The 21,512-nt window shown below is 41.5% G+C and overlaps 1 protein-coding gene across 1 annotated transcript in view; it reads right to left on the bottom strand.

Annotated features, from left to right (window-relative positions):
* LOC132401501 (adhesion G-protein coupled receptor D2) overlaps positions 1-20,958 on the bottom strand; it is a 312,379-nt gene extending 291,421 nt beyond the window's left edge. Inside the window, exons 1-9 of the mRNA XM_059983527.1 lie at positions 20,902-20,958; positions 20,360-20,401; positions 20,236-20,263; positions 19,912-20,154; positions 14,311-14,952; positions 11,536-11,730; positions 6,839-6,924; positions 5,682-5,966; positions 3,322-3,433 (exon numbers count right to left, since the gene is read on the bottom strand). Coding sequence (XP_059839510.1) covers positions 3,322-3,433; positions 5,682-5,966; positions 6,839-6,924; positions 11,536-11,730; positions 14,311-14,952; positions 19,912-20,154; positions 20,236-20,263; positions 20,360-20,401; positions 20,902-20,958 — 1,690 coding nt within the window. The remainder of the gene's footprint in view (positions 1-3,321; positions 3,434-5,681; positions 5,967-6,838; positions 6,925-11,535; positions 11,731-14,310; positions 14,953-19,911; positions 20,155-20,235; positions 20,264-20,359; positions 20,402-20,901) is intronic.
* Positions 20,959-21,512: the final 554 nt, after the last annotated feature.

Raw genomic sequence — 21,512 nt, 5'->3', positions numbered from 1 at the left:
GTAAAGTGGCTGTAGTGAATGTAGCTGCTGAGACATCACCAAGAGCTTGCTTTGCTTTGTGTGCCAGCAGCTGGGGCATAGCAAGGACATGGGAGGGTAAAGGAAATGATGTGCTACAGCGGTGGCTTCTCAGGCCATGGCTGGAGGCAGTGCCCTGAACGATGAGGAAAGTGGGAAGATCGCGGCAGGATCTACAGCAGCGCCCTCTCTCAGAATATGGAGCTGGTGAGGTCAAACAGACGTCTGGCCTCCATTGCTAGTGGAGGTCACCCACAGATGTACACAAGAAGTTTGTTAGGAGGCTAACAATGTGAAGCATCACTGGAGGCAGGATTGTTAGTATTGATAACTGATCTACTCTTGTCCACAGCTGCACAGGCGATTTATATTACCAATGCAGGAGGTGAAACACTGAGGGCAGAGAGACTTCAGCCCCAGGTACTTGAGATTGAGGGAGTGCAGCTTCCTGTAGGTTTCTGGGTGGACCAAACAATGGAGGTACTATCCTGGGATAGACACACTGAGTAAGGCAGGTGCTATCATAGACTCAGGAAAAGGAGAATACATGGACAAGACAGGGACAGCGAACATGTGTGACTTGCAAAGCAGCTAACACGGCCCACAGAGAGAGAGCAGTCCCAAGCAGGGGGCAGAGGCAGGGCGATGTCTGGGAATCACATCAGGAGGTCCCAAGAGTAGATGGCAAGCAGAGTCAGGAGCTGCTAGAAGTAATGCAGCTGCCTGATGGGGTAGCAGTGACTAAAGTGAAGGCTTACCACAGTAAAGGGAACGAGCGGCCAGACACCGGTGTGAGCAGGGCAACAGAAGACCTAGAAGAAACTACAACTGCCAATTTAGTAAGATTACATAGAGATGTGAAGTTACTGGAACCAGGGTAACACATTGAGGGATGGGGCAAAGCAGCAGTAACATATTGCTGATCAGAGAGAGCCAGAGGGAGAGAAGGTAGTCCTCCCAGAGCCAGGTGACCAAGACGTGGTAAGAGAGCTGGTTGAAAGGACAGGTTTCACTCCCAGGTGGACATAACCACGGGTAATGCTGCGGACAAACAGCGCCTGTGCTGGGGCACAGTCCAGGCAAGGCGGCCAGTGGAAACACTGGACTCAGGTTAAACCGTACAACACACCCCTCTCAGACAGAGAAAGAGATAAGCAACATGTACAAACAAGCTGGAGGAACTCAGCAGGTCGGGCAGCATCCGTGGAAATGAGCAGTCAACGTTTTGGGCCGAGACCCTCTGTCAGGACTGAAAAGGGAGGGGGCAGGGGCCCCATAAAGAAGGTGTGGGGAGGGTGGGAAGGAAAAGGCTGGTGGGTGTCAGGTTAAAAACCAAAGATCAAGGGGTGGGGGAGGGGAAGCAGGGAGGGGATAGGCAAAAAAGGTAAAGAAGGAATGTAAGGGGAAAGCACTATAGGTAGTAGAAGAAGGCGTAATCATGAGAGAAGTGATAGGCAGCTAGAAGAGGAGGCAGAGTGAAAGTGGGATGGGGGAAGGGAGAGGGAGGGAATTACCGGAAGTCGGAGAATTCGATGTTCGTACCAAGGGGCTGGAGACTACCCAGACGGTATATGAGGTGTTGCTCCTCCAACCTGAGTTTGGCCTCATCATGGCAGTAGAGGAGGCCATGGTTGGACATATCCGAATGGGAATGTGAAGCAGAGTTGAAGTGGGTGGCAACCGGGAGATCCTGTCTGCTGTGGTGGACGGAGCCAAGGTGCTCGATGAAACGTTCCCCCAATCTGTGTCGGTTCTCGCCAATGTAGAGGATGCCGCACCGGGAGCACCAGATGCAATAGATTACCCCAACAGACTCACAAGTGAAGCGTTGCCTCACCTGGAAGGACTGAATGGTGGTAAGAGAGGAGGTATAGGGACAGGTGTAGCAAGAGAAAGAGATGGAGTGTACCTGGCAACAGTGCCATAGCAGAGAACCCAAGTGATGAGCACCAGCCGGCTACTTCAGACCTGACCACACTCAGTGGAAGCAGACCTACAGCAAATGCAAAGGCAGAGCACAGAGCGAGAGCGTGGCAGCAAGCCGTGAATAACATGTTCAAATATAATGGTAACAGTACTCTGCAATGGAGGCCAGATGCTGAAAGCAGATGATCAGTTGTACAGCATAGAATAGAAAAAATATTGGGGAGATAGATGGGAAAGGGTCCGAGTTACATCAGGTTCCACATCTTCAATAGCATGGCAGACTGAGGAGGAAAGAAGTTGAACACACACAGCACCTGAGGACAGTCACCCCAGCCTGAATGGGGAGCAAATACAAATGAGCTGGGCCCTTTCAGTGGCTGGGCCAACAAGCAACTGGACAGACCAGAAGGGGTGGCAGCTGAGGAGAGGTTCTTGCGGTCATTCCAACCCCTCCTGGACATCGATGAGAGGGCTGGTGAGGCTGAAACATTTACCCTGCTAGTGCCCCTGACCAGAGAGTAACTGCCGATAGCCACTGAAGAGTTTAAGCTATCAGGGAATGAAGGGGTGAAGATGAAGAACGTGATTACACTACAATCAGCCAGCAGGAAAGGGGGCAACAGGCATGCAAATGACATTAGCTGCATGTTAAAGACTGTTGGTCAAATTTTAGGAACAATCTCTCTGCTTAGTGTCTTGTAGGTGGCCATTAGGGATGATGGTGGAGATGTAGATGCACATAGAGTAATTGGGAAGGTTCCAAAGCAGAACATTTCTGTTGCCCTAGATCCTCCTTGAGATTAACTTTTCCTGGTACAAATTTATTTTTGTTCAGGATGCCAAAGAAGAGGAATGTTAGAGAATATTCTGGAGTTAGATTATATAGCAAAATATTAACTTCAGCAACCAATCTCCAGACCTGAACGTGGACTATAGATTACATTCAAAATGCAGCTCAGGACAATAGGTTCCTCGAGCTTAATTGAAAATCAGACAATTCTGATTAACATTCATTGTGAGTGAATGGAATGTGGGTATGAAGAAGGGGTTGTGAAATATACCTTCACAAGGAAGCACTGTAGATACATTGTAAATATTGAATTGCCCTTTGATCATTAGCAGATAAAATGTTGTGTAATATTGGGCCATACATGCCTCTTCCTTACAAATCACTAAGGTGAATCACCTTGAGATAATTTTATTTAGTATTATATCAATTTGTTAATGAAAAATTAAAGTTATCAGAAGCAATCAGGATTTTTTCTAACATCAGCTCAACCAAGATCCTGAAACCACCAACACTTCTCTCCAGAAATTACATATGTAGCCAGAATGAACTCAATCTTCAACATCAGCAAAGCACAACACAATCCTTACCTATATTTTCTGTTGACAGGACAATACTTGGTTCAATTGAAAGCAGAATACTAGAAAGTTTTTCAGTCAGCATATCAATACTTTGAATTATGACATATGGACCAGGGATCACCTGCAAGATCAAAAGTCACATCATAAGCATTTCCTTCAACGCATCCACTTGTGAACAATGCTTCTAGAATTCATTGAAGTTCCAATACAGGGTGGGCCATCAAATCCCTTTGAGCCACAAAATGTAAAAAAGTGAACTAGCCATTCCATTTTCAAATTATAAACGTTAAACGATAACAGTTTCATGCAAAATTTGCAAAGAAACCTGGATTTGCATGATTTACAGTTAAGTTTGCATAGCAGTACATTTGCCAAAAATAAACTACTATGAACTAAACCAACTTTGGCTACAGTATAGCCTGATTCAAGTCATAGTTTCTATTTGCCCATTATTCCTTCAGCAAAAAAATACTCAAGGAATGCATATTTTCCATTTCAGAGTTTTATCTAAGACAAAATACAGGAAATAATTGGCCAGTTAGCCTGACTTCAGTGGTTGGCAAGATGTTAAGTGTACATTATTAAGGATGAGGTTTTGGGCTATTTTGAAGAAATGATCAAATTAGCCAGAGTCACCATGGTTTCCATAGGGGGGAAGAACTTGCCTGAAAAATCTGCTGGAAATTTTTTTCTCCATATTTATTTATTATCTACATATTTCATTGTACTGCTGCTGTAAAATTAACAAATTTCACAACATATGCAGTGATAGTAAATTCTGAAATTATAAGCAAGATGGACAAATGAGAGTCAGAGGATGTTGGTTACTTGGATTTTCAGAAGGATTTTGCTAAAAAACCAAACATGAGCCTAAACAAAATAAGAGCCCAATAGTATTACAGGAAAGATACTAGCATGGTTAGAAGATTAGCTGACTAGCAAAAGGCAAAATGTGTGATTAAAAGGGGCCTTTTCTGGCTAGCTGCCAGTGACTAGTGGTCAATGTTGGGTCCACTACTTTAACATTTTATATTAATTATCTGGATAACAGAATTGATGCCTTTGTGGCCAGATTTGCAGATGATACAAAATAGGTGGAGGGTCCGGTACTGTTGAGGAAAACAGACTCCCTGTTGGACAGGTTAGGAGAATGGGCAAAAAAGTGCAGCTGAAATATAGTGTAGGGATGTGCATGGAGATGCACTTCGGTGGAAGGAATAAAGGCAAAGACTATTTTCAAAACTGAGAGAAAATCCAAAAATCAGGACTTGGGTGCCTTTGTGCAGGATTCCCTAAAGATTAACTTGCAGGCTGAGTCAGCAGTAAGGAAGTCAAATGCAATGTTAGCATTCAGTTTGAGAGGATGGGAATATAAAAACAAGAATGCAATGTTGCGACTTTAAAAGGCATTAGTCATACCACATTTGGACTATTGTGAGCAGTTTTGGGCCCTACATGTAAGGGAGAATGTGCTGGCATTTGAGAGGGTCCAGAGGAGTTATAGGAGAATGATCCTGGGAATTGGAACAATTAATGTACGGGAAGTGTTCAGTGGCTCTGGGTCTATACTCACTACAGTTTAGAAGTGTGGTTAGATGGTGAGGGGGTAGTGATAGGAGGTGGGAGCACAGATGAAATGTCTTTGAAGCTGAAAAGAGAAAGGCCCAGAGAGTGAGGGTAGAGAATATGTTTCAAATAATGGGAGAGTCTAGGAGTCTAGGACCAGAGAGACCAGAAGGCATATAATTTGTGGAATTCATTGCCACAGACAGCTGTTCAGGCCAAGTCATAGGGTATAGCTAAATTAGAGACTGATAGGTAGCTGATTAGTGAGAGCATCAAAAGTTACAGGGAGAATACAGGAGAATGGGAGCGAGAGGGAGAAGTAAACCGGTCATGGTCGAATGGCAGAAGGCTTAATCCTGCTCCCATGTCTTACAGGAACAGAGTTCAGGGCCAGAGAGCACAGACTCAATACAAGGATGTCCTTTTAGAACAGAAATGAGAAGAATTTCTTCAGCCAGAGGGTGGTGAATCTGTTGCTACAGAGGGCTTAGAGGCCAAGTCATTGGGTATATTTAAAGCAGAGGCTTATGGCGTCTTGATTAGTCAGGGCGTCAAAAGTCACAGAGAGAAGGCAGGAGAACAGAGTTGAGAGATAGGATAAATAAGCCTTGATCAAATGGCAAAGCAAACTGGATAAGCCAAATGGCCTAATTCTGCTCCTCCACTTGTCACTTCCTTTTATGGTCTTAAATACATTTTTGATTCATATTTGTTTTATTGGTGGATTTCACTAGACACATCATTATTACGATAATTAAATATTTTATTAAGTTTTGCAGTATAATAAAATTAAACATTCTCACCTCAGATATTATGAGCCATTCCGTGGAACATTTGGCATCAATGACTTTGCTTGCCAATTTAACATAGTTAGTAGCCAAGCTCAAAACTGCTTTTGAATTATTTGCTTCCGTCTCAAAATCCAGTTCGGCAACATTTCTAAGAAGCCTTGTCAGTGCTAGCAAGTCAACAGACGTGAGCCTAGCTTGGCTTTCATCAGCTGCTTGCAGGAACTCATTGGTAACGTAATCTGCACTCATCACATCTTGTGGATAATCACTTCTGTTCAGCAAAAGATAATCTGAAATCTGGAGCAACACAGAACTAACTGTAAAGAGATAACACCACCATACAAACTTAAAATTTTATATTTCAAATATTCCAAAATATCTACAAGCAGCTGAAATGCCATGGACTGTGTTGGAATTTATTTGACCATTCAAGGAGCAAATGACCCTGAATGCTGATGGCCACTCTAGGGTTCCTGTTCCTGATGGACACCAGGGATCTCATGTGTCACATGTCCAAGCCATCAGTTCCACTACATCAGGGAAACCTGCTGCTCCCTACTCAGAGAAATTAATTACTCTCTCCTCAACAACATACCTTGAAGCTCTTCATGTATGCCACGCATTTATCTGTTTCCTTTCCTTGAGATTTGAAAAGCAGTTACTTAAGGACCGTTACGAGGCAGAGTGACACACACACTGTTGTGGGGGTGGAGAACAGGTGGGGACCTCAGCCCACAGCAGGTATCACGTTTGAGTGGAAACCCCTTTTGAAAATCTGCCTCTGCAGATTAAGTGGTCCTCTCCTCCGGCTCCCGATCACGATGAGAACCAGCAGGACCACTACAAATGCATGGATATTATTCAATAGAAGTTACAACTTCCAGCCCAGTTGAGCACAAAGAACTTTTCTCCAGTTCAAGTCCTCCACAGTGATTCCATGAAATGGAACAGGCCAGGTTTCTTGCTACTAGTTAGCTCTTATCGTCTGTTTGGCCTACACGATTTTAGATGCATTAGAGTACTTTAGAAATGAACAATGCAGGGTGGGTTGAAAGTCATCCCCCACACATAAGTACTGCAATACTATAAGCAATCAAACATGTTTTAATAATTCAGCCATAATTCATGGTCAAAATTACACACAAATAGGATCCTATTCAACTACTTACTGAAACTTCAGTAGCCTTTTCCTTTATATGGAGGAAAAATGCAGATGGAAGTAAGGAAGTAAAGACTTGCATTTGTTCATAAACTTCTGAAAAAGAAAAACAACTGGAGTACCTTACAAGTCACTGGATTCGTATTGCTTTTAGAATTTAAACCAATCATTGACCTAATGTTTGCTAAAGCTTCCCTGATCAATTCTGGACTCTTCATCAAAGGTGACATTGTCTCTCAACGCTGCTTCCTAACATTACTTCAGAACAATAGCAAGTGCACAAAGTTATCTCACTCACAATGCCACTGGCAACAAGTAGGGAACTGAAACAATGACATCCTTCTCTGAACTTCTAGAGGTTCTGGTACAATCATTTAATAGCAAACTTAAATAGAACACACAATATACTAAAAATAAATCTCAAACCCACTTTAGTTTCCCAACTACTAAACTTAATTTCTGACTTTAGAACATGTCACTTTCTCTGGTTTCCCTCCTTCTTCCCTTTCTTCCATGGTCCACTCTCCTCTCCTATAAGAGTCCCGCTTTTTTTTCAGTCCTTTACCTCACCCATCTAAAACGTCTCAGATCTGTAATTCATCCTCCTCCCCCCCCCCCACCCACCCACATTTCCCCTCACCAGGTCTCGCCATTCACCTGCCAGCTTGTATTTCTTCCTCATCTTCCAATCCTAACCGGTCCCTTCCCTTTCCAACCCTGATGAAGGCTCTCAGCCAAAACATCAACTGTTCATTCAGTTCCATAGATGCTGCCTGACTTGCTGCGTAGCTCCTGCATTTCTCAAGATTTCCGGTGTCTGCAGAATTTGTTTATGAATTGTCCTTTACATTCCTATATCCTTATTTATAATGGACCCTTCCTGTAACAATCCACACTCCTCTTTTGTAGTTCAGTAGTAAATTGATTCTGCTGGGATTTTTTTTTATATATTCCAAAATGTTTTCCTTCCCCATTTCCCAAACCAGCATAATCTCCTATTTTCTGCCCCTAACCATCTCCTATTTCTCCTTATTATTAATTGATCAATTTCTTAATCAATTGTTGAATAATATATGTTCTTGTGAGGCACGCTCTCAAATCTAACACGGTGTAGGTTGATATATTATGAGACACAAGCAACTCAGAAAAACATACATTCGATTTATACAGAAGTTCCTCACATACCACTTATAAAACATTTGATACAAGCCACATGAGATCATGTTTACTGCAATATGCATAACCAGATCACTTACTACAGATCCAAATCTAAACACTTTTTAAAGTGTTGCAGCAAATACTTCAGAAGAATATTTCAAGCACTGTTGTATCAAACTTCAAGACATTAGTGCAAAACAACCAAGGCAGCACATTTCACAATTCTCTCCACCTCATGATGTAGGAAATATCCTAAACAATGTTAATATCACAGAAGCAGCCTCTGAAAATTCAGGAAGGTCAGACTATATATTACAATGCTAGATCTACTGATATAGCCATTGACCGGAGGAATAAATTATTCCAATAAAGAAATAATGTGATAAAAGATAATACTGCTTTCTAAGTTACATTTTCCTTCATCACTTCCTGATATCCCTTTCAATTCAGGTAAGTGTGAGATGCTGCATTTTGGGAAGTCACACCAGGAATGGTAGATCCCTGGGGAGAGTTGGGAACCTGGGGGTACAAGTGCATGGGTCACTGAAAGAGGTGGCTCAGGTAGACAGGATAGTGACGGTGGCATTTGGTACATTGGCCTTTATCGTTCAGGGCACTGAGTTTTATGAATTGTGACATGACATTGCAGATGTACAAGATGTTAGCAAAGCTGCATTTTGAGAATCTCGTCCAGGTTTGGTCACCTTGCGGCAGGAAAGATTTCATTAAGCTGGAAAGAGTGCAAAGAGGATTTATGAAAATTTTTACCAGGATTTGGCAGCTGAGTTATAGGGAGAGGGTGGGAAAACAAGAACTTTATTCCTTGACACACAGGAGAAAAAGGGTGACCTTATAGATATGCATAAAATCATGAGGGGCATAAATAGGGTGAATGCACATGGTCTTTTTCCATGGGAAAGAAACCAAAAGCTAGAGGCTATGAGTTTTGCAAACACAAGGAAATCTGCAGATGCTGGAATTTCAAGCAACACACACAAAATGCTGGTGGAACACAGCAGGTCAGGTAGCATCTATAGGAAGAAGCACTATCGACATTTCGGGCCGAGACCCTTCGTCAGGACTAACTGAAAGAAACGATAGTAAGAGATTTGAAAGTAGCAGGGGGAGGGGGAAATGCAAAATGATAGGAGAAGACCAGAGGGGGTGGGACAAGGCAAAGCTAAGAGCTGGAAAGGTGATTGGCAAAAGGGATACAGAGCTGGAGAAGGGAAGGGATCATGGGACAGGAGGCCTAGGGAGAAAGGGGGAAGGGAGCACCAGAGGGAGATGGAGAGCAGGCAAAGAGTGATGGGGAGAGAGAGGGAAAAAAAGGGGGAAATAAATAAATAAGGGATTGGGGTAAGAAGGGGAGGAGGGGCATTAACAGAAGTTCGAGAAATCAATGTTCATGCCATCAGGTTGGAGACTACCCAAACAGAATAAGGGGTTGTTCCTCCAACCTGAGTGTGGCTTCATCTTGACAGTAGAGGAGGCCATGGATAGACATATCAGAATGGGAATGGGACGTGGAATTAAAGTATGTGGCCACTGGGAGATCCTGCTTTCTCTGGCAGACAGAGCATAGATGTCATAAGGGGACAGGAGGCTGGACCCAAGTGCAGGACGCAGGCACTGAAGTACTAGGGGCAGGACGGGAACAACTAAATGAGAAACAAGATGTGGAAACCGTGATGTGCGTGAGGGACATGATGTTCATGGTGATGCTGGGGTTCCGAGAGAGTCTTAGAATTCAGGCAAGGCAGGAGGATCTCAGAGTTCAGGCAGGGTCTAGGAGTTCACTGGGCAGGGCCCAGACCTCCCAGGCAGGAACACGGGGGCCTGAGCAGGCCACAGGGCACCTGGGTAGGTTGCAGGGTGCAACCCATCAACAACAAGGGATGGAAAGGGGCAGAGTCCCCCACCAGGCAACAGCAGTCCAGCCAGGCTTGCCCAACAGAGGCAAGGGATAGGAAGGGAACTAGGTCCAGGGTGACTGCCAGACTTACTCAAAGAACTCATCTTTAACAAAGCAGGCAACCGACCGACTCCACTCAGTCCCAGAGCCCCCTATATACACCGCCAGCCATTGGGCATCAGGTGGGCCTCCTTGAGCCCCAACAAGCCACGGTGATCCACAGGTGTGACTAATTGGGCTCAAGGGCAAAAGGAGGGACGGCTACAAGACCCGGAGTCCAGAGTCCGCGGACCGGAACAAGAACCGGAATGCGGGCTCCGGACCGGACCGTAACAGTAGGTGTTCAGTGACACGGTCTCCCAATCTGCGTCAGGTCTCACAAATATAAAAAAGGCCGCACTGGGAGCACTGGACGCAGTATACCACACCAGCCGACTCACAGGTGAAGTGTCGCCTCACCTGGAAGGACTGTCTGGGGCCCTGAATGGTGGTGAGAGAGGAAGTGTAAGGGCAGGTGTAGCACTTGTTCCACTTGCATGGATAATTGCCAGGAGGGAGATCGGCGGGAAGGGATGGGGGGGACGAATGAGTTTCATGTGAAAGGGGAAAGATTTAAAAGAAACCTGTGGGGTAACTTCTTCACTTAAAAGGTGATGTATCTATGGAACTAGCTGGTCATTAAGGCAGGTACAATAACAACATATTTTATAAGTGTATGGATAAGAAAGGGTTCAGAGGGATATGGGCAGAACATGGAAAAATTGAACGAGCCTAGGTGGGCACCTTTTTATCAGCATGGGCCAGTTGAGACAAAGGGTCTGTTTTTGTGTTCTGTTAGTCCATGACTTTATATATAACGCCTGGTACCAGAAGCTTTCTGGTAGCCTATCCAAATATTCATTCTGCACCAACCTTGTTTTTATAGAGTTTATTTTCATATCTGTGCAGTAGGACATAGTGCACAACAGCAAAAGGAACCTTAATGGATTTCCTTTCCTGATGCAGGCCAATTTCAACGAAGGTCAATTGGTTACAAGCACTTAGCGAGACTTTTCTCTCAAGCACACTGCAAAACCTCACTGCAATGCAAGCTATCCTTCCCCACAGTTGCCATCAGTTGCCTTCCCTTCCAAGGTTCATCAGTCATTCCACCCGTCTCTGTACTTGAGCGCTCGAGTCCCTTGTGTTTCTATCGAGTCATGTAGCGGCAGGGACATTATCTGGATGCAAGTCAGACTGAATGAAGCAGCTCAAGTTAGATATGAAAAGAAAGAAGGGAAAACTCAAGATACCATTAAGATGAATTCAATGCATCTGGGACCAAAAAAAGAACAGTAGCACACAGAGCCAGAGAGGACAAGAACAGTGGCTGGTGCCAGTAACTACTGTGAGCTCTATTGCCTTTCCACAGGATTAAACATGAAACATCTGGGGAAAAGTGTTTGAAAATCTGCTGATTTATCTACTGTCTGGAATATTAGCATTTATTTTATCTACCAACATGCAACACTGAAACCACAAAAGCAGAAACAAATTATCCCAATATATTTTTCAGATAAAACTATTTCAATGATAATAAGTGGATTGTAACTTGAAAGTGGCATAATTTTAAACAAGTAGTTTATTAAATGTACCTTTGCTATATCTACAAAGTGCTTGTTTCTGCTTAGAGCATTCTTCAGAAGTCCACGCTCCACTCAGTGAGTTCAAGGCTATACATTCACCTTTGTTTGCTGGATGGGTGGCATTCGCTGAGACATTGTGAAAAGAGGATGTCGTTCCATCCACCCACACAACATCAAATGGTTCCGTTGTTTGGAATCCATCACCTTCCAAGGAATAAAAAATAAAGTGATTGTCATGAGCCACAACCTAAAGCAATGTATTGAACATCATCATGAATTCCAAAGTCACAGAATTATGCAGCCAAGAATACTGTTCAGAGCATTGTGACTGGCTCTGATGTTCCTTGTCCTGGTGAAACGTTCCTGCTTTATTCTATCATTGGTTCCAGCGTTCCATGCAAAGAAGCCTCTACTTCACATTAGGGAATGCCTGCAAGCAAGGGATTCTTCATTTCCCATTCACCTCACTAATCCTGGTCAGCAGGTCCTTCACCCACTTCTTTTCTCTGCTATTTCCCTCTTCCTTTTCACCTACTTTGAGATGACCTTTTGAATGGAGTAAACAACATACCTTCCTTGACTTTCAATCAAAACTAAACAAGTACTCTCCTACAAGACCCTCCTTGTTATCAAGTACTTTTAATTCCAACAAATCCATTGCTTATGTTTCTCTCCTTTAGCTGCCTTCTTCTTCACAATGTTTTGGCTAGCCTTCTGACCAGCTCATAGCAGTCCGTTTCTCTATCTTCACAGGTTCTGAAGCCACTTCACCTGTTGAACAAAGTGATTCCTCTTCTCGGGTGATCAAGAACTAGGACTGATTGAACACAGAGAGAGGGCAGAATTTTCTCTGTCAGAGGGTTATGAATTTTTAGATCTCTTGATCCTGGAGCAGTAGAGATAACTCATTGAAGATATTTTTTGAAATCCAGAGGTTGTTGATGTTGAGGGAAGTTAAAGAATATGGGAAACTGATAGGAAAGTGACATTGAAGTCAATATCATATCAGATTGGAGCCTGAAAACCCACACCTCATGGTTCAATAACAGCTTCTTCCCCACTGCTATCAGGTTGTGGAACTGACCTGAAAACCCCTAATTCTACCTCAGACTACAATTCCCTCTGTTTATACTAATCTCATATGTTTATTTTCAATTATTTGGTCACCTAGATTGAATTGACACCTGCAAGGATGAAAGCAATTGGTCAACAACACTGTCTTCTTATTTTTTAAAGTAATATTTGTGTGTAGCAACAACCGGAGCCTACAACCTGTACCAGATGGCCTCATTGGTACCTCTTAGGATACTCGATACCTCACTCTCTGCTTTATTTTCAACATTCAACTTGTTGCAAAAGTAGAGCACAATTGCTGCTACACTGGCTGGCAATGAAGCCATTAGTCATTCCACTATTACTCTTTGCAGAAGCCTACACAAATTGGATAAGACAGATGGCAAACTGGATTACTCCTGTATGGTATAGCACCCTACTCCCAGCAGAAGACTGGAAATTTTGTTATTATTTTATAAAAGGTGATATGTCCAGGGCTTTAGAGGATAAAATATCGTGCAAAATCAGAAATTATTTAGCACATTAAGGCATATTAAACATTATGATGATGAGCTAAATCAGAGAACGCTTCTTCATTTATACCTAACGTCACGCTGAAAGTCTGATGGATGATGAGGACATTTGGAAGTGTGCACACAAATAAAAGGAATGAGATTGCACAGAACATAAATCAAAGCACTGCATCAAAATGAATATTGTTTGTCAGTAGTAGAGATAAGTCTTGTGCTCTGTGTTAGTTTTACTACAGTAGTTTTGTAATTATTTGGCTTTAAAAGAGACACTCCTGCAAAGATGAAAAGCTACATTTATTACTTCTATGTATATCAGATCATAATTAACAAGCAAATCGTCTGTTTAAAAGATTGTAGAGTAATAGTGGATACATCTTAAAATAAGATTGACTAATGTAAAATAATTTTGCTTAGTCATATATCATGAAAATTGCCATGTGCATTTCACAAAGAAATTATCATTTTTTAAATATGTTTCAGATTGAAATCTCCAAGAAGTGCAATCTGTAAGCATTTGTATCAAGATTTTTTAAAAATAAATGAAATTAATTTTGTTCTTTTTTCTCAAGCATTCCTTCCCATCAGAATCAATGCTTATTGCAAATACCTACCGGTGTTTTCATTTCAATTGCTTTCTTTCTGACTTTCTTCCTGTCTACCACTAGAGAGCAGCATTCCCTATAGTTACACCTCGGGACGCCACAGTCAAATGTTTGAGGAATTTAATGATGGATTACAAACAATTTTGCTAAAATGGTGTTAAACTCTGGAAACCTCATTTTGACAGAATACAGAAAATTAATTTCTTCGATTTGCCTTTGTCCCCTTCCCTGAACTCATGAGGTACATTCAGTGAGCGTGTATGTATCCTAATTTAATTCCATAGGTTCCTGATCACTTCTACAACAGAAAACTTTGGCTAGCACTGCAGGTATTTTACATTCTCATTAAATTAGTATACACTGATGAAATAATAAAAAGGATACATCTACTAATTGCCCAAGCAAGTTTTTTACTCATAAAGTTACAAATGTTTATTGGAATAACCTGCTTTACAACTAAATCAAGGACCCAGACTTATGTCTGATTACTTTGATGTGTATTATGACAACACTTCAACAACCACCATCTGAAAGGTTAAGTTTTAAAGAGCATTCCCACTCCCAAAAAAATGGAATAATTATTTTTCATTCATTACCTTTACACTGGGAAAATCCTTTGTGCACATGCACTGTTGACTCTATCTCAAAGGCAGAGAGGTTCCATTGAAAGTATAATCCCAGTGGAACAACCACACAGTCTCCTGCTAAAGCCTGAATCTCACTGGCATTCAAAAGACGATCCCAGATGTGGAGTTGTGTAATACTCCCAATAAAAGATTCATCCTTCTTAAATGATCCACCAAATGTATCTTGCTCTTGTCCAATGATGAAAACTCCGCCGGCTCCAATATCTTCAGAAATATAAAGATGATCTCCAGATGCAGTGACAGATCCATCTGCTGCAATAGCCCAGCTGCCACCATGGCTGGTCCAGCTCAAACACACATAATGCCATCTACCATCATTCTTCACAGCTTGAGAGTAAGGAGTGTGGACACCGTGGACCAGCAAAGCAAGTTGGATTTGTTGATCATGGACAATGTTAGCACGCAGCTGAAACTCATTGATAAATGATGGTATTGAATAGGAAAATACAGTGGAAACTCCCACATAACTTGAATCAAATTGCACTTGAGCACAAATGGTCACTGAATGCATTTGAGGAAACTGCCTGAGAAGTTTGGCATATTTGGTGTCAGTTTTGGTAGAAAACGTCAGAATGTGTGATCCAAAGGTACCTGAATGAAAGAAGATGAAGTAATGAGTGCACTGTGATATCTTTCTCATTACAGCAGTCTATCTTAATCAAACAATTCTTTATTTCTGTAAGTTTGCATTTGAAATGTTTTCTCAGCTTGTTTAGATGCTCGCAGTTTACATTAATAAACATATAATTTAAAAATCCAATACATTGCTTATGACAAATTAAATTTACTTAAAATCATCACTATTCCTTTTTGATCAAAGACAGGCATTTATCCAAAAAGAAAGTTCTTTGTGAAATACTTAAATTTCAGCTATTACATCACAAAGCAAACATTTCTCTGATTAAGGAAAAATACATTGAATTATTAATGATGAATAATTACAACATTAGGATAGTCTCCAATCCTAAAAGCAATGACCTAGGATTAATATTTCTCACTATAACAGATTAAATGTTTTGGTTTAATGTCAGCTATAACCTAATTTTGTCAAAGGAGTATGCATAATTTAAATAAATTACTAGCTCAGAAGAGATCAGAAAAAATAAATATTATCAAGTTCATATGACTGAAATTCTGACAAATTACATATATATGTTTTGATAGAAATTCTATCATTTTTGCTTAGAATCTTTTATTATCAGAAGTCATCAAGTACAATCTGTACCTATATTATAAAACATATCAATTAACTTTTTAAAAACTGGCTAAAATGCTAAAAAAAATCCAAAGTTCAAAGTAAATTTGTTATCAAAATACATATATGTCACCATCTACAGTCCTGAGATTCATTTGACTCTGGGTTGTATCTGCGATGTATTGCATCAAAGGTCCTTTGTTGCAGTGCCTTTAACATTCACAGGTGAAGTTAACCGAATAGAAAGAATGCATTTTTAAATTTACTACAAAGAATAGATGGGAGATGTCTCAAAATTTCAGCTTATATATGAAAGAAGTTGTAATTATTTCAAAACAAACTCTTTATCCAGCATGAGGGAGAAGTAGAAAGTTGCTTCCAGTCTTCACTTGAACCAGTTTACAGCCAACTATTTTAATTTAAAATATAGTTTGATACTTCGCAGCACGATTAACTCTCTGACTTTCCCTTCGTTCCAATAGTAAGCAGGCTGCCTCTGCTCCAAGCATTAACGTAACAAAAAGAAGACAGTAATCCTCTGCGTTGGGAATCTGCATTCCACAGTTCTGTAGAACAATGCATCAGAGCTCCATGGTACCACACCACTCAAGAGGTGGCTTCTTTATTTATGGTTTATGTTACAAAGATCAACAGCGTACAAACATCTTGGTGGGGGGGGAGGGGTGTGGAGTTGGAAGTAGGAAAGGTCATTCAACGCAGGTATATTCACCATCAATCGCAATGTGTGATACCCCAGCAAGTGTATACAAGTTTCTTTAATGGCTTCATTTCTCCTCACTATCATACTCCAAAAGGTCCTTTCAATTTGTAGTCCTTTTTAAGAAGTTCTGTGTCTGGTTACCAAGGTTGAACTTGACTTCTCCCAGCTTTCACTATTTTAACATTGTCCTGCAATCAAGGCTTCAGTGAGAGGAACTCTTAGGTTCCATGCATGCACCATGCTTCCTAGGACTATTATCAATTGACCAGAGACATTCACTATTTTACAAATTGCTGGAGGAACTCAGTGGATCAGGCTTGGAGTCCCAGATTTTAAGTCTATTCATTCTTCCAGATTTCTATTAAGTAAGTTCCCAGTATTGACTTGGTAGCTAGCCAGCTTAACAAAATTGCAAACGTCTGCTGAAACCCAAAGAGGTATGTTCAGTAGTCTGAAGTCAACTATTGTTGCATCAATGACCTAAACTTTTAGAGAGCCATTAGCAAGTCAAAACATCTCAAAATGCTTCAGTGTTCCAGTATCAAAGGAAGTAATCAGGAAGAAGCAAGGTTTATGGAGAATCTTGAAGGAAGAATGAGATGGAGAAAGTAATAGGATGGAGAACTTCAGGGTGAATTTTGACTTTAGGCCCTAAAAACCTAAAGAAACTGAAAAAAAGGATTTGAAAGCTCAGTGGACTTCATGAAGTTAGACATTTTCCGGTTATTTTCAACTGTTGTGATAGTGGACAGAAATTGAAGACTTTTCCAGAACAGCTTCTCTGCTGCAGCCCACTAGAAAGGGCATGGGCCCCTAGAATCAGTAGCAAAGTGATGGTACTCGTCTTTGACTGACATTCATTCCAGCAATTTCATCTGAAGCCACCAATGTTAATGGGTCAGATAAATGGGATTAGAAAGAAACAGCAAAGAGATGATAGAAGCTTCCAAGGAGAGGAGTAAATGGAAATCTATCAGAAATGTTCAAAATCACAGTTAAAACTGCCTACTAGGACCCAATGATCCCTGTGGCGTGGGCTTCCCTCTTCCTGAGGTTAGTTGCAGTCAGGCATCTGATTAAGGAATCCCTGCATCCAACAACATCAGCCTGGCAGGATAATCAAAGTCACTGAAAAGTTCTTGCAAAAAATCAATGTTGGAAAGATAAACACAACATAGAAGTAGAAATGAAATAGATATTTCTGAAATAAAAATATAGTTTAACCTATATTTAGAAGTACTTAGATGAGAAAATTATATTCTACCTACATTAAGCCAGATATTTTGCTAAAGAACAAATATATCTAGGTTTACCATTAAAAATTCATGCACACTAATGGAATAATAGCATTTTTCAAGTTATTGTACAGCCAAACTATTTTAGAACAAACAGAAATTTCATTAGTGTACATCAGTTCCCAGGATTGGGATGAATTGACTACAAAACAGCACAGCCTGTCGGTAAATTCAGCAGTCAGCTTTACACCACAGACCTGTGGAAATCCTGAAGATACTCATTTTCAGCCTCGTACAATATTTAAAGTTCTAGTGGAAGACCATTAACCTGAAATTAAACTTCTGATTCTCTCTTCACAGATGCTGCCTGCTGAGCATCTCCAGCATTTTCTATTGCTGCCATTATAGAAAGGAAAATCTAAATCCATAGTTACTGAAAAATTGCTCTATTATGCCTTCATCTGAAGAGGAAAAATTACCTGTCAATGAAACAGCATATTAGTCTGAACTGCTGTCTTCGTAAATTTTACTTTAGTGATCAGCTTTATCAGATTTTACCAGATCAATTGATAATCCTCTCTCTAGGGACAAACATACAGATGAATGAGCACAATGAAAGGCTCTGAACTAACACAATATTATGGATTCATTTTTAAATTGATCTTGTCCAGAATTATATTACAAATAAATTTTGAATTTAATTTCATTCAGTCAGTAAATTTGTTTAAAATTTTCCAGGTGTATCAGATTGTATGATACAACTGTTGTACACTTGTTTAATGTTCCATCGGTTTTATCTGTAGCCACCATTGTTAATGGGTCACATAAATGAGAATAGAAAGAAACATTCAATTGAACAACAAAGAGATATAGAAGCTTCCAAGTTAAAAAGTTAAAGTCTGTCCAGAACCATATAGGCTCATCAGGCCGGTGCTTTTGCCGGTTTCCGTGGTGTGAAGCGACTGAGATACGAGACTCCTCCCCCCCGCCAGCTAGGACGCAAGGTTAACCCCCAGCAATTTGCCGGTACCCATTTTCAGCTGGGTGGACTGGAGCAATGTGTGGTTAAGTGTCTTGCTCAAGGACACAACACACTCTCAGCTGGGGCTCGATCTCACAACCTTCAGATCGCTAGTCCAATGCCTTAACCATGGCCACACACCGCAGAAGTTTCCAAGGACAGGGTTGAATGGAAATCTATTAGAGATGTTCAAAATTACTATAATCCAGCATCCAACTGATCAGAAATCCAGTTGGCCCAGCAACTGGCTCACTCATTAGTTTAGACAGTGAGGAGGCGTGGAGTCAAGGCTGGGGTCCAGACTATGCACTAGAGCTGGAGTTGGGATCTGGAGCATCAGGGGTCAGTAAGGTGGAGCTGGGGTCTGGAGTCCTTTAGCATTCCCTGTACCCTTTATTCTCATCTGCTTCCATAGAAATTTTACTGCAACAGAGTGAAATAAAATTGTGTTTGGTTATTAATAGGAGTATCATCAATAGATCAGCAAACCAATAGTGCCAGATTATCAGCTTTGCTGAGGCATGTGTCCCGTGGGAATAGGAAATAGTTTCCAATGGTAGCAGTTCGAATTAAGCTTATTATCAAAGTACATACATGTCACCATAACCACTTGAGATATATTGTACTTGCAGTAGGTACAAAGAAACGCAACAAATACGGACTAACAACCAAAGTGTAAAGAATTTAAGATCATCGATAAAAGAATTTTTAAGACATCGGGAGATATACTTTTAACGAAATTTCATGATTTTAATTAGATGTGTGGAAGCAACTGGAAGATGTAGGACCGATAGATAAAGCTCTTTGAAAGAGCAGACACGGGCGTCAAGACTCTAATGGCTTCCATTCTTGCTGCCTGGTTCAAAGTCCTCAGAGTGAGAGGGACAGATAAATGTGCCCAGGAGCCACGGCATCTGTACCGCCTTTCGATAAGAGCCTCTTCCCTTAGCACTCGTTCCCCGCACGAATCCCAACATCCCTGGATTTCCTTAATATACAAAGATCTTTTCAGCTCGTTGACAATTTAGCCACAGTGAATCGCAAATCCAAAGTAAGAATTATTTTTACTCTGAAAGACGTGGCATCAAACGGTCAATTTGATGTATAAAAAATGTTTTTTTTCCTTTATTGGCGTCCCCAGCAAGCATTTTGGAACGTTTTCTCCAGCGAAAATACGGTATAACTTTGGAAGGTTTCACTAGTTACTTCGATTATATTCACAATATGAGCACGGTGATATGTAAAGGAGATCTACTCCCAATGTATCCGAATAGATGATTGAACTAAATGTGATGGGTTTGATGCCATTGTTAAGTTTTAAATCATTCTTAATGGAAAAAAATTATAAAATAAAAAAGAGGCAATTAATATATCTCACCAGGACCCGCCTCTTTTACTTTGGCACCAATCCACAGTGTCTCCTTCACACCAATGGACTTCATGAAGCGTGTTGTTTTCTGGTTATCGTCAGCTGTCGCGATAGTGGCCAGAAATCCAAACCTTTGTCGGCACAATTTCTCCGCTGCAGCCCACTGGTGTTCCTTTGGGACATAAGTATAATAGTAACCCCGGTAGAGGAAACACGGGCTGTCCAGCGCCGGCAGCTGCGAGTCTGGGGAGGCTGAGGAAAGGCGGACACTTTGTAACGACTAATATCTGCACTTAAGTTCAAATGCTTGGCGACGCTGCTGGGTTTACTCACCTGCCAGCAGGCCAGGGACACATAGGAACTGCGGGCAAAAAAAAAACAAGTTGTCACATAAACAAGAAGCTTAATCGCTGACAAAAAAAAATGTAATAAAGTAAAATAAATCGTTCTCATTTACCAGAATAGCCGAACATGGAAAGACCGTTCCCACGTGCATAGCCTGTTTGGAAAAAAGTTTAAAAAATCTAAAAACGAGTTTCCCCGAGATGGACTGGTTCTGCGCAAAACGGGACGTGCGCTGTTTAAAACGTCAAGTGGTATCCCTGGTGTACCATACTCTTGGCAACAATGAACAGGCAATTGATTTCTCGTTTGTCCTGACTGTCATTCCCGACCCTGCGGGCGATCGTAGCAAATTTCCACTAAAATAACTCCCACATTTTCTCAGTCTAGTTTTAAGTGTTTATTTTCCTATTACACATTCAAATATCAAATTTTCCGTTCCCTTATTAACTCGTTTCATTGCAACATTAAAAATTATTCAAAATTGGGAATTTAGCATTACTTGTGAACTTCATCGGCCACATACCCAGCCCTGAAATTACTTTGCATGTTATCGAAGGGTGTGTTGAAAATTTCGTTATGGGGCTTTCCGAACTTGCTAAGAATTAAAGGGGCAAAATGCGCTGCGAAGTGCTCTGGCGCTGCCCCATCTCCTACCCGGTTCTTAGACAATGCCGAGCAGGAAGCCAGACGGAATCCCACGCCATCGGTCATTTCCCTCGCAGACCCTGTGTCCAGGAGGAGCCAAGTCACCCACTGTCGCCGTACTCCATCCGTACGTGGTCGCCCTCACCTCGCTCCCGTCCTAATATACCTCCTGTGCACTTTCACGAGTTCTAATATCCCTTTCGCTAACGTTGCCCTTAATTTTGGTACTCTACAAATGTGAGCCTGTTGAAAAATCCCGCATCCTTCTGTTAAGCAGTAGGTCCGAAACTGACTACGACTTGATTCCAGGACTACCTATTTCCATAAAACAATATTTCACCGGGAAGGAAAGTGCGCAGCAACCTATCCGCGGAGCTCTGCCGCCGACTGACACCTCAATTAGCCTATCAAGGGTGGTAATGTTTCGGTGCTGGGAAAAATTGCAACGGGGAGTGAAACGAGTATCCGTTAAGTTTATGGGACCAAAGTTAAAAGGTGCCTCGACGAAGCAAATCACCTTCGGACCTAAAGGGGAAAAAGAGCTGTTGCTTTGAGGAATGAGCCTAATAAAACACGTGTTGGTCATCTTTCGTTTCCAGAAGCAGGCAGGGTTTCTAGTG

This window comes from Hypanus sabinus, chromosome 11 (genome assembly GCF_030144855.1).
Source record: "Hypanus sabinus isolate sHypSab1 chromosome 11, sHypSab1.hap1, whole genome shotgun sequence".
NCBI classification, from domain to species: Eukaryota; Metazoa; Chordata; class Chondrichthyes; order Myliobatiformes; family Dasyatidae; genus Hypanus; species Hypanus sabinus.
This window is presented reverse-complemented; position numbering and strand designations above follow the sequence as displayed.